At 44.9% G+C, this 16,551-nt stretch overlaps 1 protein-coding gene across 2 annotated transcripts in view; it reads right to left on the bottom strand.

Annotated features, from left to right (window-relative positions):
* Nucleotides 1-7,240: 7,240 nt before the first annotated feature.
* LOC106589535 (cold shock domain-containing protein C2) overlaps nucleotides 7,241-16,551 on the bottom strand; it is a 9,935-nt gene continuing 624 nt past the window's right edge. For both annotated transcript variants that reach the window (XM_014179634.3, XM_014179635.3), the window contains exons 2-4: nucleotides 8,903-9,275; nucleotides 8,617-8,739; nucleotides 7,241-8,407 (exon numbers count right to left, since the gene is read on the bottom strand). In XM_014179634.3, coding sequence (XP_014035109.1) covers nucleotides 8,245-8,407; nucleotides 8,617-8,739; nucleotides 8,903-9,093 — 477 coding nt within the window. In that variant the 5' untranslated portion in view covers nucleotides 9,094-9,275 and the 3' untranslated portion in view covers nucleotides 7,241-8,244. The remainder of the gene's footprint in view (nucleotides 8,408-8,616; nucleotides 8,740-8,902; nucleotides 9,276-16,551) is intronic.

Here is a 16,551-nt window from a genome sequence, read left to right as displayed (position 1 = left end):
ACTTAGTGCACCAGATGGGAGCCCCCACCACCGAGAGGTCCAAGGTTACCACAGTTATTTCTCTGCTGACTGGGCGTGCGTTGAAATGGGCCACGGCCGTCTGGGAGAGAGGAGAGGAGTAGCTAGATTCATATGAGGGATTCATGGCTCTGTTCAAACGTATCTTCAATCATCCACCGGAGGGCAGAGAGGGGAGTGAGCGGCTACTCCAATTACAGCAGGGGGACCAGATGGACAGTAGCAGCATACAGCGGATGGAATGAGACGGTTCTTCGTACTCTATTCAGAAGAGGTCTGTGTGAGGAGGTCCAGATGGAACTGGCCTGTCGAGATGACAACCTCTCCTTGGACACACTCATTGCGATGGCCATCCGTCTGGATAACCTACTTCGAGAGCGTCGGTGCTCCCATCGATTCTCTCCCTCCCTCCCTCCCTCTCGGTGAACACCCTGGATCAGAGCCTGAACCCATGGAGGTAGGGGTCACATGCCTCCCCGTGACGCAGACAGTTGGGGCTCTGTCTTTATTGTGGTCAAGGAGGGCACCAGCTCCAGCGATGTCCGGTACTTCCCAACCCGGGATCCACGAGAGCAGAGGGGCGGTCACGTGATCTTCCAGCTCCTGGAGCAGGAGTGAGTATTCCCTCTGAATCATTTTCTGCTAAACTCTTTTTGGTGTCCATCACACTAGTTGACTGTCCCTCATGTACTGTGTCTACAGTGTTAGTGGATTCCGGAGCCGCGGGGAACTTTATTGACCAGACTCTTGCCTCCTCTCTTAACATCATCTCACACCCGCTCTCCTCTCCTTTCCCGGTTCAAGCACTTGATGGTCGGCCAATAGGATCTGGAACCATCACACACATCACCCAATCACTCACAGTGGAGTCCATTCCCATTCTTCATCACCAGTTCACAAGATCATCCTCTGCCTCCCTTGGCTTCAACGCCATAACCCCACATTTACATTTACGTCATTTAGTAGACGCTCTTATCCAGAGCGACTTACAAATTGGTGCATTCACCTTATGATATCCAGTGGAACAACCACTTTACAATAGTACATCTATATCTTTTTTGGGGGGGGGGTTAGAAGGATTACTTAATCCTATCCCAGGTATTCCTTAAAGAGGTGGGGTTTCAGGTGTCTCCGGAAGGTGGTGATTGACTCCGCTGTCCTGGCGTCGTGAGGGAGCTTGTTCCACCATTGGGGTGCCAGAGCAGCGAACAGTTTTGACTGGGCTGAGCGGGAACTGTGCTTCCGAAGAGGTAGGGAGGCGAGCAGGCCAGAGGTGGATGAACACAGTGCCCTTCTTTGGGTGTAGGGACTGATCAGAGCCTGAAGGTACGGAGGTGCCGTTCCCCTCACAGCTCCGTAGGCAAGCACCATGGTCTTGTAGCAGATGCGAGCTTCAACTGGAAGCCAGTGGAGTGTGAGGAGGAGCGGGGTGACGTGAGAGAACTTGGGAAGGTTGAACACCAGACGGGCTGTGGCATTCTGGATGAGTTGTAGGGGTTTAATGGCACAGGCAGGGAGCCCCGCCAACAGCGAGTTGCAGTAATCCAGACGGGAGATGACAAGTGCCTGGATTAGGACCTGCGCCGCTTCCTGTGTGAGGCAGGGTCGTACTCTGCGAATGTTGTGGAGCATGAACCTACAGGATCAAGTCACTGCCTTGATGTTAGCGGAGAACGACAGGGTGTTGTCCTGGGTCACGCCAAGGCTCTTAGCACTCTGGGAGGAGGACACAATGGAGTTGTCAACCGTGATGGCGAGATCATGGAACGGGCAGTCCTTCCCCGGGAGGAAGAGCAGCTCCATCTCATGGCCGAGGATGAGAATCACAGACTGGTCAACCGAATGCCAGAGGACCTGCATCCCCATCCCATGTGGTCCACTTCGGTTGAGAGTCATGTGGTTGCCCTTCAGCCCAACATCCCGGAGGTATACCAGGACCTTCGGGTGGTATTTTCCAAGACCTGCGCCACCTGTCTTCCTCCTCATCACCCCTGGGACTGTGCCATTGACCTGCTTGCAGGTTCTGTGCCCCACGCAGACGCAGCTACCATCTGTCGGTGGCTGAGACCCAGGCCATGGAAGAGTACATCCAAGAGGCGCTCCAACAAGGTTTCATCCGCACGTCCACTTCCCCTGCGTCAGCTGGTTTCTTCTTCGTAGCCAAGAAGGATGGAGGGTTACGTCCATGTATTGATTACAGAGGACTCAATGAAATCACCACTAAGTACCATTACCCTCTAACGTTGGGGCATGCAGCCATCGAACAGCTCCACGGGGCCCAGTTCTTTACCAAACTGGACCTGCGGAGTGTATACAATCTCATCCGCATCCTGGAGGGGGATGAATGGAAGATGGCTTTTAGCACAATGTATGGTCACTACGAGTACTAGGTGATGCCATTTGGCTTAGCCAATGCTCCATCAGTGTTCCAGGCATTCGTCAACAAGGTGTTCAGGGACATGCTCGGACTCCAGGTGGTTGTGTATATTGATTACATCCTCATCTATTCGGCTACCCTGGAGGATCACATCGCTCACGTTCAATCAGTCCTGGAACACCACCTGGCTAAACACCTCTTTGTCAATACTGAGAAGTGCCAGATTCATCAGAAGCCTGTCTCCTTCCTAGGCTACCAAATCAGCCTGCAGGGAGTGAGGATGGACAACAAGAAGGTAGATGCGGTCAGGTCATGGCCAGTCCCCACCACCATAAAGGGGTTACAATGGTTTTGGGGGTTTTCCGACTTCTACTGCCATTTCATCAGGAACTTCAGCTCCGTTGCCGCTCCTCTCACCTCTCTCCTCAAGAGTGGCCCCCGTAGGCTGGTGTGGAGCCCAGCAGCTGACGAGGCATTCCGTCTACTGAAGGAACGTTTCACTTCCGCCCCATTGCTCAAACACCCAAATCCCACGATATCCTTTGTGGTGGAGGTGGACGCTTCAGAGGTGGGCGTGGGGGCAGTTCTGTCTCAACGACAAGGTAATCCACAGAAATCGTATCCGTGTGCAAATTACTCGAAGAAACTGTCCCCTGCAGAGAGGAATTATGATGTCGGTGATCGAGAGCTCTTGGTGGTGAAGTTGGTATTAGAGGAGTGGAGACACTGGCTGAATGGTGCCAAGGACCATTCGTCATCCTCACCGACCATCGGAACCTGGAGTACATATGGACAGTGAGGGGGCTGAATCCGCACCAAGCAAGGTGGGCCCTTGTCTTCACAAGATTTGACTTCACACTGACGTATCGCCCAGGTTGCCTAGGTAAAAAAAAACACAAAGGCTGATGCCCTGTCCTGTCTACGATTTGGGAGAGGGTCCTGTCCAGAATGCACCTATAATCCCATCCTCTCGAGTCATAGCCCCTGTGGTCTGGGATGTAGATGTGGACCTCCGCCAGGCTCTGGAGAGGGGGCCCCGCACCCACTAACTGTCCTCCTGAACGCATCTACATTCCCACGGGATAAGAGATAGGCGGCTAACCTGGGCACACACAGCTGTCATCGCTGGACATCCAGGTATTTCTCGCACTAACCAATCTATCTCTGAAAAGTACTGGTGGCTCACCTTGACGCAGGGCATCACTCACTACATCAACTCCTGTTCTGTATGTGCCCAAACCATATCCCCCCGCAACGCTCCAGCAGGGAAACTCCTTCCTCATCCCGTGCCTTAGCATCCCTGGTCTCATCTATCCATTGACTTTGTTACTGATCTCCCCTCCTCTGACGGTTTCACTACCATTTTGGTGGTTGAAATTCTGTCGTTTTATCCCTCTCTCTGGTCACTATACTGCTCTCCAGGTCTCTGAGGCACTTTTCCAGCAGGTCTTATGGCCGGAATTATGGCCTTCCAGAGGACATCGTCTCTGACCATGGCCCCCAATTCACATCACGGGTATGGAGAGCCTTTATGTAGAAGCTTGGGGTCACAGTCAGCCTCACTTCTGGGAATAGGTCTCAGTCCAATGGGCAGGTGGAGAGGATGAACCAGCAGCTGGGGAGGTTTCTGATGAGTCACTGTCAGGACTGGCAGGGAGAGTGGGCCCAATTCTTTCCATGGGCAGAGTACGCCCAGAATTCGCTACGTCACTCCTCCACTGGGCTGACCCCCTTCTAGTGTGTTCTGGGTTTTCAGCCGGCCCTGGCTCCGTGGACCCCGGGCCAGACCGAAGCTCCTGCAGTTGATGAGTGGTGCAGGCGCGCAGAAGTGTGGAGCGATGCTCACGTGAGACTCCAACGTGCTGTCCACTGTCAGAAGGAGCAGGCAGACCACCACTGCAGTGCGACCCCTGTGTTCCATCCTGGGGATGGTGTCTGGCTCTCTACCAGGAACCTCCCACTCCGCCTGCCCTGCAAGAAGCTGAGCCCCCAGTTTGTGGGGCCGTTCAAGGTTCTCCAGAGGATCAACATAGTGACGTATAGGTTACAGCTTCCCAGTGACTACCGTATCTCACAATCTCCCTTCTCAGGCCGTTGGTTTCTGGTCCCCTAGCTGATGCTGTCCCCCACGGCACCCCTCCGCCCCCCCCTGGACATCGAGTGGGTTCCGGCCAATGCCGTCAGATCCCTACTGGACTTCCGACGTCATGGAGATCGGCTCCAGTACCTGGTGGACTGGGAGGGGTATGGCCCAGAGGAGCGGTGTTGGGTTCCAGTGGAGGACATTCTGGTTCCCAACATCATCTGTGATTGCCACCTTCGCCGCCGGGTCCTCGAGGCCGTCTCTCTGGTCGGCGTCATCCTGCGGCTGGAACCGTGCGTGGGGGGGAGGGGGGGCACACCTTCATCATGAGGCACACCTGGACTCCATTACCTCACTTATTACCTCCCCTATACAGTGAGGGAAAAAAGTATTTGATCCCCTGCTGATTTTGTACGTTTGCCCACTGACAAAGAAATGATAAGTCTATAATTTTAATGGTAGGTTTATTTGAACAGTGAGAGACAGAATAACAACAGAAAAATCCAGAAAAACGCATGTCAAAAATGTTATAAAATGATTTGCATTTTAATGAGGGAAATAAGTATTTGACCCCTCTGAAAAACATGACTTAGTGCTTGGTGGCAAAACCCTTGTTGGCAATCAGAGGTCAGACGTTTCTTGTAGTTGGCCACCAGGTTTGCACACATCTCAGGAGGGATTTTGTCCCACTCCTCTTTGCAGATCTTCTCCAAGTCATTAAGGTTTCAAGGCTGACGTTTGGCAACTCGAACCTTCAGCTCCCTCCACAGATTTTCTATGGGATTAAGGTCTGGAGACTGGCTAGGCCACTCCAGGACCTTAATGTGCTTCTTCTTGAGCCACTCCTTTGTTGCCTTGGCCGTGTGTTTTGGGTCATTGTCATGCTGGAATACCCATCCACGACCCATTTTCAATGCCCTGGCTGAGGGAAGGAGGTTCTCACCCAAGATTTGATGGTACATGGCCCCGTCCATCGTCTCTTTGATGCGGTGAAGTTGTCCTGTCCCCTTAGCAGAAAAACACCCCCAAAGCATAATGTTTCCACCTCCATGTTTGACGGTGGGGATGGTGTTCTTGAGGTCATAGGCAGCATTCCTCCTCCTCCAAACACGGCGAGTTGAGTTGATGCGAAAGAGCTCCATTTTGGTCTCATCTGACCACAACACTTTCACCCAGTTGTCCTCTGAATCATTCAGATGTTCATTGGCAAACTTCAGACGGGCATGTATATGTGCTTTTTTGAGCAGGGGGACCTTGCGGGCGCTGCAGGATTTCAGTCCTTCACGTCATAGTGTGTTACCAATTGTTTTCTTGGTGACTATGGTCCCAGGTGCCTTGAGATCATTGACAAGATCCTCCCGTGTAGTTCTGGGATGATTCCTCACCGTTCTCATGATCATTGCAACTCCACGAGGTGAGATCTTGCATGGAGCCCCAGACCGAGGGAGATTGACAGTTCTTTTGTGTTTCTTCCATTTGCGAATAATCGCACCAACTGTTGTCTCCTTCTCACCAAGCTGCTTGGCGATAGTCTTGTAGCCCATTCCAGCCTTGTGTAGGTCTACAATCTTGTCCCTGACATCCTTGGAGAGCTCTTTGGTCTTGGCCACGGTGGAGAGTTTGGAATCTGATTGATCGATTGCTTCTGTGGACAGGCGTCTTTTATACAGGTAACAAGCTGAGATTAGGAGCACTCCCTTTAAGAGTGCTCCTACCATTACAAGTATGCTTCCTAAAGGCTACTGTGGTGGTACAACCAGAGGCCTGAATCCCTCCCAAACACTGTCATTTTTGCTTTAATTTGGACATTCTGAAGTCATCTGATCATATTATACACACACTTGTTTACTCAGTCACAGAACTCAAATGCCTGGCTACTGCCAAAAGGTGAGAACTCATTATCAGCTCATCTCGTTGTAGATCATTCTGTCTGGCTATGACTTTATTTCCCACACCCCTGTAACCTGCAGAAACAAAGCTCATACATCAAAAATGACAAGTCAAGAGGACAGACCATTGGGTTTAACGTTACTTAGTTCTTCTTAGCTTGTTTGTTCATTCGTTCATGCATGAGTCCATGGGTGTGTGCACGTGCGTGCATTTATAGGTTCGTTCATGCATGTGTCCAGGTGTGTGTGTGTGTAGTGCGTTAGTGTGTTGTTATCGTATACCTGGGGCACAATGTCCTTTTTAGGGTAAATGCATAATAGCAGGTTTAAGTCTGATTACTGACCACCAGTACATCTCATCAGCTGTTTCTGCTGAGCTCTTTATGTGTGTATTCATTTTTTCATTGTGTTTTTTATGTTGGCTTGGAGGATCGTTGACAGTTTGGAGGATAGATTGCAAAGTTGACATCCCCATAAAAAAATGAAAGATTTAGATCTTTTCCATGTATTCAACCGAAGCTGTGTCATCACGGCTTATCTATCTTGGGTTTACAGTGCAAAGTGGAGAGGCCCAGATACTGCATGATGGAGAATATCTTTATGGTCAGGGTTAACCATTACTTCATCCCCAGTTTAAAGAGGTTGACACACTTCCACACAGTTGACCTGTTTTGTGAAGTACTGTGTGTGCCTTTGAGTTTCTCCAAAATTGGTTGAAGATTACTTGTCCTTGTCTGCCCTCTAATGGACTATTGATGTTACATGCCGTTCTAATAAAGCAATTTCTGAAGCAATATTTGAATTGCTAATAACCTATTTTGGACCACAGGTTAACTTATTCATGCAAATAATAAACACAATTTCACACAGGAATGTGAATAATACAGTAGTAACTTTTTATCCTAATGACAACACGCTAGTCACAGTGATTTGACATAAAAAGTGCTCTAGAACACAATGAAACTTCAAACAGTTTCCCAACATAAGAAGAGACATAGTATTATATAATTTAGTCACAATAAATAAAACATGGTATTAACAATGCATATAAACCTAATTATGTTTAAAAAAGGCTAAAACTGCATGATGAAAGTATGAGACTATTGACAACAGTACATGTTCATTTCTTGTCTATTACTATGGATAACATGTGTTTTAATGATTTTAAAAAAAGGAGTTTTGAGCCTCATAGTAATCATCAATAACTCTTACAAAGATTAATAAATGGTCATTGGTCAACATTAGACTGAAGGAGTGGGCGTTACCAGGGCAGTATCATCAGAGTGAATTGTGCGATGGGTTAGACCAGGCATATATTGGCATTAAAACACAAATGTATAATCTTATCAACAATATCTACCTCACTTGTCATAACGAATACAAATTAAATAAATAAATCAAAAGTATGAATAAAAACATAATTTAGGAAGGTTTGTTGCTCTTTGTTTCACAGTTTTCCTTACAGCAGTGTCTTATTAAACGTACTAGACTCCTGCCATCTTAAGTAATCTTAAATAAACCATCAACCTTTAATCCAATTTAACCTCGACCCTTTTCCTAACTTAAATATTACATTTTTCCTCATTCACATTCCAACTGAAACCTACTTAACGCTGTCTTAAGCCTTATATTACCACATTCCAACCCCCAGGGTTACACCTTCACGTAATCACTCCTTCCACTGCTCCCTGTGCTTGTTTACTTCCTCCTTCTTCCCCCTATACCTCTCTAGGCTCCTTCCTCCCCCACCTTATCTCCCTACCCTGGACTCTACTACTCCCTCCCCCTTTACCTCTCCAGGCTCCTTCCCACTTTCCCTCCCAGCCCCCATCCTCCACTCTTCCCCACACTGCCTCTTTGCAGATGCAGGTGGAGGTCTAGGAGCTGATGATCTGTCCAGACCAGGTCTCATGCTTGGTTCCTGGGGCCAAGTGGGTGATGACAACCTCCATCGCCTGGATCTTCTGGTTCTTGGGGGGGATGGAACAGACTTTGTACGTGACCTCGTCACCTTCCATCGGCACGTATTCTCCATCGATACTAAAAAAGGGAGAGGGGGAGAACGTTATGAGAGAATCCAGGCCTCTCTAGGTCTAGGACATTACATTTTATGAATATATGATAAAGCAATAAGGTGTATTGTGATTATAAAATATGATATTAGGTACAACGCATATTGGCATAACACTTCTCAGTCCCAAAGTGTGTTGTAGATTATAATTGAATCCTAACACTTCAGAATCACTCACTCAGAGATGTGTACAAAGATGTCCTCTCCACCGTTGGAGGGCTTTATAAAGCCATGACCCTGGGACCTGTAGAAGGTCTTACACACGCCCTTATACACTGGGCCTGATCTGGCCCGCACCGTACTGAGAGAGATACACAGGAGAGAAACATTAACCCATGCAGGCTTTTCTCTGGACTTGCATCCAAAATGGCTCCCTTGTCCTTGATAGTGACCAGAGCCTCATAGATCACACTCAAGGCCATGCACAAACACACTCACTATCACCACAGATTATTCCTACTCACGCTGAGTATGTGCGGGTGCGTTTGGTGGGCAAAGGGCTGGGCAGCTCGCCTGGCATCAGGGGGGGTTTCCTTTCCCTCTCCCACACCCGACTTCCCTCCCTGAGGAAGGGGAAGGATAGGGAGAGAGGAGTGCGGGGGGAGCTCAGTGGTCGTGGGGGATCGGAGGGGGACGAGGGGTCTGAATCAGCCATCTCTGTGGGGGTCCCCCTGGGGGTGTGGAGCTCTGTAGGAGAAGCTGCCTCAGCCTCGGGTGGGTCACAGCCAGGGAGACAGACCTAGACTGTCTGCATGATAAGGGTGATGGGTGGTGTGTTTGTGGTGGTGGTTTAGTATGTGTCTGGAAGACGGGATACTGGAGGAGCTTGGTGGTTTCCTGGAGATAGAAAGAAATAAAAGAGTAAGAAATAGAGAAATATATGAATGAATCCGAAAGACTGCAAAACAATAACAAGGAGGGAGACTCAGTGAAATAACAGAGCTCCAGAGTTCTTCTGTGGAGATGGGAGAACCTTCCAGAAGGACAACCATCTCTGCAGCACTCCACCAATCAGGCCTTTATGGTAGAGTGGCCAGACGGAAGCCACCCCTCAGTAAAAGGCACACACCTGTCTATATAAAGGTCCCACAGTGCATGTTAGAGCAAAAACCAAGCCATGAGGTCGAAGGAATTGTCCGTAGAGCTCCAAGACAGGACTGTGTCGAGCCACAGATCTGGGGAAGGGTACCAAAACATTTCTGCAGCATTGAAGGTCCCCAAGAACACAGTAGCCTACATCATTCTTAAATGGAAGAAGTTTGGAACCACCAAGACTCTTCCTAGAGCTGGCCACCCGGCCAAACTGAGCAATCAGGGGAGAAGGGCCTTGGTCAGGGAGGTGACCAAGAACCCGATGGTCATTCAATCAGGCCGTTATGGTAGAGTGACCAGGGAAGCCACTCCTCAGTAAAAGGCACATGACAGCCCACTTGGAGTTTGCCAAAAGGCACCTAAAGGAATCTCAGACCTTTGGCCTGAATGCCAAGCGTCACGTCTGGAGGACACCAGACACCGCTCATTACCTGGCCAATACCATCACTACAGTGAAACATGGTGGTGGTAGCATCATTCTGTAGGGATGTTTTTCAGCGGCAGGGACTGGGAGACTAGTCAGGGTCGAGGGAAAGATGAACGGAGCAAAGTACAGAGAAAACCTGCTCCAGAGCACTCAGGACCTCAGACTGGGCGAAAGTTCACCTTCCAACAGGACAACGACCCTAAGCACACAGCCAAGACATCGCAGGAGTGGCTTCGGGACAAGTGTCTGAATGTCCTTGAGCGGCCCAGCCAGAGCCCGATCGAACATCTCTGGAGAGACCTGAAAATAGCTGTGCAGCGATGCTCCCCATCCAACCTGACAGAGCTTGAAAGGATCTGCAGAGAAGAATGGGAGAAACTCCCCAAATACAGGTGTGGCAAGCCTGTAGCGTCATACCCAAGAAGACTCGAGGCTGTAATCTCTGCCAAAGGTGCTTCAACAAAGTGCTGAGTAAAGGGTCTGTACACTTACGTATATATCACACACACACACACATTGGCAAAAAAAAAATGAAACCTGTTTTTGCTTTGTCATTATGGGCTATTGCGTATAGATTGAGGGAAACAATTTAATCCATTTTAGAATAAGGCTGTACTGTAAAAAATGTTGGAAAAAGTGAAGTGGTCTGAATACTTTCTGAATGCACTGTATGCATGAATTGGACCATATTGCTATTCTACCTAAGCATAGGAAATGTAACGAGCACTTTTGGGTGTCAGAGAAAATGTATCTGAGTAAAAAGCACATATAGATAGTGGAGTAAAGTAAAAGTTGTCAACAAATATAAATAGTAAAGTACAGATACTAGAGGTCGACTGATTAATCGGAATGGCCGATTAATTAGGGCCGATTTCAGGTTTTTATAACAATTGGTAATCGATATGTTTGGACACCGATTTGCCGATTTAAAAAAAAGCACTGTCGTTGCACCAATGTACCTAACCATAAACATCAATGCCTACTTTAAAATCAATACACAAGTATACATTTTTTAAACCTGCATATTTAGTTAATATTGCCTGCTAACATGAATTTCTTATAACTATGTCACTTCTCTTGTGTTCCGTACAAGCAGTCAGGGTATATACAGCAGTTTGGGCCGACTGGCTCATTGCGGACTGTGTGAAGTCCATTTATTCCTAACAAAGGCCGTAATTAATTTGCCAGAATTGTACATAATTATGACATAACACTGAAGGTTGTGCAATGTAACAGGAATATTTAGACTTAGGGATGCCACCCGTTAGATAAAATACGGAATGGTTCCGTATTTCACTGAAATAATAAACGTTTCGTTTTCGAAATGATCGTTTCCGGATTCAACCATATTAATGACCAAAGGCTCATATTTCTGTGTGTTATTATGTTATAATTAAGTCTATGATTTGATATTTGATAGAGCAGTCTGACTGAGCGATGGTAGGCAGCAGCAGGCTCGTAAGCATTCATTCAAACAGCACCTTCGTGCGTTTGCCAGCAGCTCTTCGCAATTCTTCAAGCATTGCACTGTTTATGACTTCAAGCCTATCAACCCCCGAGATTAGGCTGGTGTAACCCATGTGAAATGGCTAGCTAGTTAGCGGGGTGCGCGCTAATAGCATTTCAAAAGTCACTCGCTCTGAGACTTGGAGAAGTTGTTCCCTTTGCTCTGCATGGGTAACGCTGCTTCGAGGGTGGCTGTTGTCGATGTGTTCCTGGTTCGAGCCCAGGTAGGAGCAAGGAGAGGGACGGAAGCTATACTGTTACACTGGCAATACTAAACTGCCTATAAGAACATCAAATAGTCAAAGGTATATGAAATACAAATCGTATAGAGAAAAATAGTCCTATAATTCCTTATAATAACTACAACCTAAAACATCTTACCTGGGAATATTGAAGACTCAAGTTAAAAGGAACCACCAGCTTTCATATGTTCTCATGTTCTGAGCAAGGAACTTAAACGTTAGCTTTTTTACATGGCACATATTGCACTTTTACTTTCTTCAACACTTTGTTTTTGCATTATTTAATTAAACCAAATTGAACATGTTTCATTATTTATTTGAGGCTAAATTTATAGTATGTATTATATTAAGTTAAAATAAGTGTTCATTCAGTATTGTTGTAATTGTCATTATTACAAATAAATAAATCAAATCAAAACATTTAAAAAAAATAATAATAATATAAAAATATCGACCGATTAATCGGTATCGGAAAATAATCAGTCAACCTCTAACAGATACCCCAAAAAACTACATGCAGTGCCTTCAGAAAGTATTCCACATTTTCTTGTTACAAAGTGAATTTAAAATGTATTCATTTGAGATTTGTCACTGGCCTACATACAATACCCCATAATGTCAAAGTGGAATTATGTTTTTAGATTTTTTTTAAATATTCATAAAAAATGAAAATCAGAAATGTCAATAAGTACTCAACCCCTTTGTTACGGCAAGCCTAAATAAGTTCAGGAGTAAAACTTTGCTTGACAAGTCACATAATGAGTTGCATGGACTTTGTGTGCAATAATAGCATTTAACATGATTTTTTAAATAACTACCTCATCTGTACTCCACATATACAGATAATTGTAAGGTCCCTCAGTCGAGAAATGAATTTCAAACAGATTCAACCAAAGACCAGGGAGGTTTTCCAATGCCTAGCAAATAAGGGGGTGGCTGTTGTTAGATGGATCAAAATAAAATAGCAGACATTAAAATATCCCTTTGAGCATGGTGAAGTTATTAATTACTCTTGGATGGTGGATCAATACACCCAGGCACTACAAAGACAGACGTCCATCCTAACTCAGTTACCGGAGTGGAAGGAAACCGCTCAGGGATTTCACCATGATGGCTAAACAGAGTTTAATGGCTGTGATAGGAGAAAACTAAGGATGGATCAACAACATATTTACTCCACAATACTAACCTAGTTGACAGAGTGAAAAGAAAGAAGCCTGTACAGAATAAAAAATATTCCAAAACATGCACACAAGGCACTTAAGTAATACAGCAAAAAAAGGGGCAAAGCAATACATTTTTTGTCCTGAACACAAAGTGTTATGTTTGGGGCAAATCCAATAAAACACCTTACTGAGTACCACTCTCCATATTTTCAAACATAGTGGTGGCTGCATCATGTTATCATCAAGAACTGGGGAGTTTTTCCAAGATAAAAAAATAAACTGAATTGAGGCTGGAGCTTAGCACAGGAAAAACCCTAGAAGAAAACCTGGTTCGGTCTGCTTTCCAACAGACACTTGGGGACAAATTCACCTTTCAGCAGGACAATAACCTAAAAACACAAGGCCAAATCCAAACGAGTTGCTTACTAAGAAGAGAGTGAATATTCCTGAGTGGCCAAGTTACAGTTCAGGCAAGACATGAAAATGGTTGCCTAGCAATGATCAACAACCAATTTGACAGAGCTTGAAGAATTTTAAATAGAATAATGGGAAAATGTTGCACAATCCAGGTGAGGAAAGCTCTCAGACTCACAGCTGTAATCGCTGCCAAAGGTGCTTCTACAAAGTATTGACTCAGGGGTGTGAATATTATGTAAATTCAATATTTCTGTATTTAATTTTCAATAAATGTGCTACAATTTCTAAAAACAAGTTTTCACTTTGTCATTATGGGGTAGATGGGCGAGAGAAATAAACTTTACATCATCCATTTTGAATTCAGGATGTAACAACAAAATGTAGAATAAGTCAAGTGTCATGAATATTTTCTTTTGGCACCGTAAGTAGTATTTTTACACCACTGACTGGAACTAAGCACTACTCTTTTTTGCAAAAATTTAAGAAAATATGGCTGAAATGGGCAAGAATATCCTGTTTTTCTGCCTCAGACCTACCTAATTTTCACTTGATTTATAGTTAGACTAAATTACACACTGTCAACATCTGACTCCAGAATTATATGTTCTTGCAATTTGTAGTCTTTGACATTTCAATTTTAGGATATGATAATTTTGTACAAAAACTGTTTTTTCAAAGTTACTTTAGTTAAGTAAACAATATTTTTCTTAAGTGTAGCTTAACTTCTTCCAGTTTGAAGTAATTGGTAGCCTGGTAAACTATATTTTCAGCATAGCTTCCCCAACACTGAAGAAAGTGATTTGGTTTAAAGCACCAGCACTAATGTCACTGGCTTTGAAATCATCCCAAGACTGTCTATATAATCCAGCCTCGCCGAGCCTTAGGTTCGATATATAATACATCATATTAACCCCCTGTGTATTGTGTATTCAGACGTCAAACGCTTTGAACAGGCAGTACAACCAGCAGATTATTTTGACAGAAAAAGCCCTAGACAATATCCAATTATTTTGCCATTGAGAGAATTGTGTCTTTGAGACCTATCACAATAGCCCTCCCCTCTTAGAGACTGCATACTAATGGTTTCTATGCAGTGTTGGGGAGTAGTGAACTACATGTAGTTCAACTAGTAATTAAACTACATTTTGCAGTAGTTTAGTGGTAGTTCAACTGAATTCAAATCTTGGAAGTGTTTTCAGTAGTTAATTACTTTGTTTGCCATGTAGAGGTGTAGCTTAATACTGGAACAACACACTACTTTTTTTTGCTAAAATAGAATATGGGTGAAGTAGGCAAGAATTTCCTTTCTTTTTTGGAATCAGGCCTTAATTCTCATTTGAAACACATTTTGTGTGTTTAATAGGCTTAAGTGCACATTCTGTGAAAATCTGAGTCCAGAGGGATCTGTTCTTGCTAGTGCTGAGCGATTAACCAAAATGTTTATTTTTTAGACATTGGTTCAATTACTTGATTTACATTTACTTCGTTTTTTTGTGAGCCAAAGCACTGTTTCTCTAGAAAAATTAAATAAATCACGAGAGAAATCAAGTCAAGAACTATGTGGGACTCTGGGCTGTAGGGAGTTGTAGTTTTCATTAAGCAAATATTCAACCGAGTTCAGCACAGAAACGTGTTCATTGTCTACAATGCCCATACTCCATTGCGCCGGTTCACTCTGGCTCCGACAGAGATGAATACACTTTACGCCTGCTATGTTAGGTTAGATACAGACTGACCGCATGAGAGAAGAATGTACACAACACAACGGGATGATGGATAGACAGTTCGTGAAAGTGGGCCTATGCCATATCTACTTTGAAGAACTAGTAAAATGATTTAGTCAGACAGGCTAGTCTGCCTAAGTATGCTGTAGAGCTATCTAAATAGGAGGTCTTCCCAATGTGGACTTGACAGAGACAATGGAATATTTTCAACATTTTGGCAATTGAATGTTCACTATTTTAGGCTTTGGAATATTCATTTAAAAAGCATTTTTGTAATTTATCAAAGTAGCTTTAGTTAAGTAAACTATATTTTTTATTAAGGGTAGCTTTAGTGTAGATTAACTTCTTCCAGTGTGAAGTAATTGGTAGCTTGGTAAACTGTGATATCAGAGTAGCTTCCCCAACACTGTTTCTATGTAAAAGATAGATGAGGGAAATGTGTGGCAGACTGCATCCCTAGGGCTGCTCTCTCTATGTGACAACTGGCACCATCTAAATATAGCTGCCTGCATGGTGGCGTAAAGTGGAGTTTGCCCTTTATTGACTGGAGGGTCAGGGTGGAGACAGGGTTGCGACCAGAGTTTAGAGAGGAGGGTTCAGGGCGGTAGGGAACCATAATGATCCAATAAAGAGGAAAAGGCACTCTATATTCTTTATTGGTAAGAAGCAGTGTAATCTCTTATCCCAAAACTAATATAAGAGAAAGGGATTAATAAAATGTCCCCCATCCATGTGTCAAAGAAAGGTGGCAGGTTTTATCATGATAACAACATCACACGCTGGTGGAATTTTGACTTGATTGTGTGTACACCACAGGAGGTTGGTGGCACCTTAATTGGGGAGAACGGGCTCGTGGTAATGGCTGGAGCGGAATAAGTGGAATGGTATCAAAAACCATTCCATTTGCTCCGTACAAGCCATTATTATGAGCCGTCCTCCCTTCAGCAGCCTCCACTCTTATACACACCTCTGTTGTCACAATTTTGCACAGAAAAAAAAGACACTGAAAACTAGTATTGAATTATTGGCTATTACATACACTGACAAGTACTTTAATCCAACCACACAGTTTATCCATCTAATCTGTCTAATTTTATATATACTACTTGTAAAAGTAGTGACTGTAAACCGATTAAAAAAATAATGGGATTATTATAGGCTGTAAATTTATATTTGGCTAGTTTTGGAGTAGTGTAAACATCAGTGCCGACTGGGCTCCTTCAACTAGACAAAGGCTGTCTCAACACCACCATGCACTTCCCAAAATCTGCAGGGCACTGTGGCTGCTTGTCCTCAGCATTATCAGCATGGGAGACACGTAAATATTCAGTAGGCTACACACAGACAGTCACTCACGACGCTGCCCTTTTTGGCGGCCTTTGTCTAATCCCTTTTAACTTTAAAATACCATAAGAGTTGTCTAATAGCGGTTTAACATGTGCTGTCTTGACTCTCACTCACTCACTCCCCAAATCAAGGCCACCGGCATCTTGATTCCAGAACATTCTTATGTGAACCAGCTGAGACAACAGGAGAATA

The sequence above is a fragment of the Salmo salar genome, chromosome 28 (assembly GCF_965601325.2).
Source record: "Salmo salar chromosome 28, fSalSal1, whole genome shotgun sequence".
Taxonomy (NCBI): Eukaryota; Metazoa; Chordata; class Actinopteri; order Salmoniformes; family Salmonidae; genus Salmo; species Salmo salar.
The sequence above is the reverse complement of the archived record's forward strand: the minus strand, read 5'-3'. Positions and strand labels throughout refer to the sequence as shown.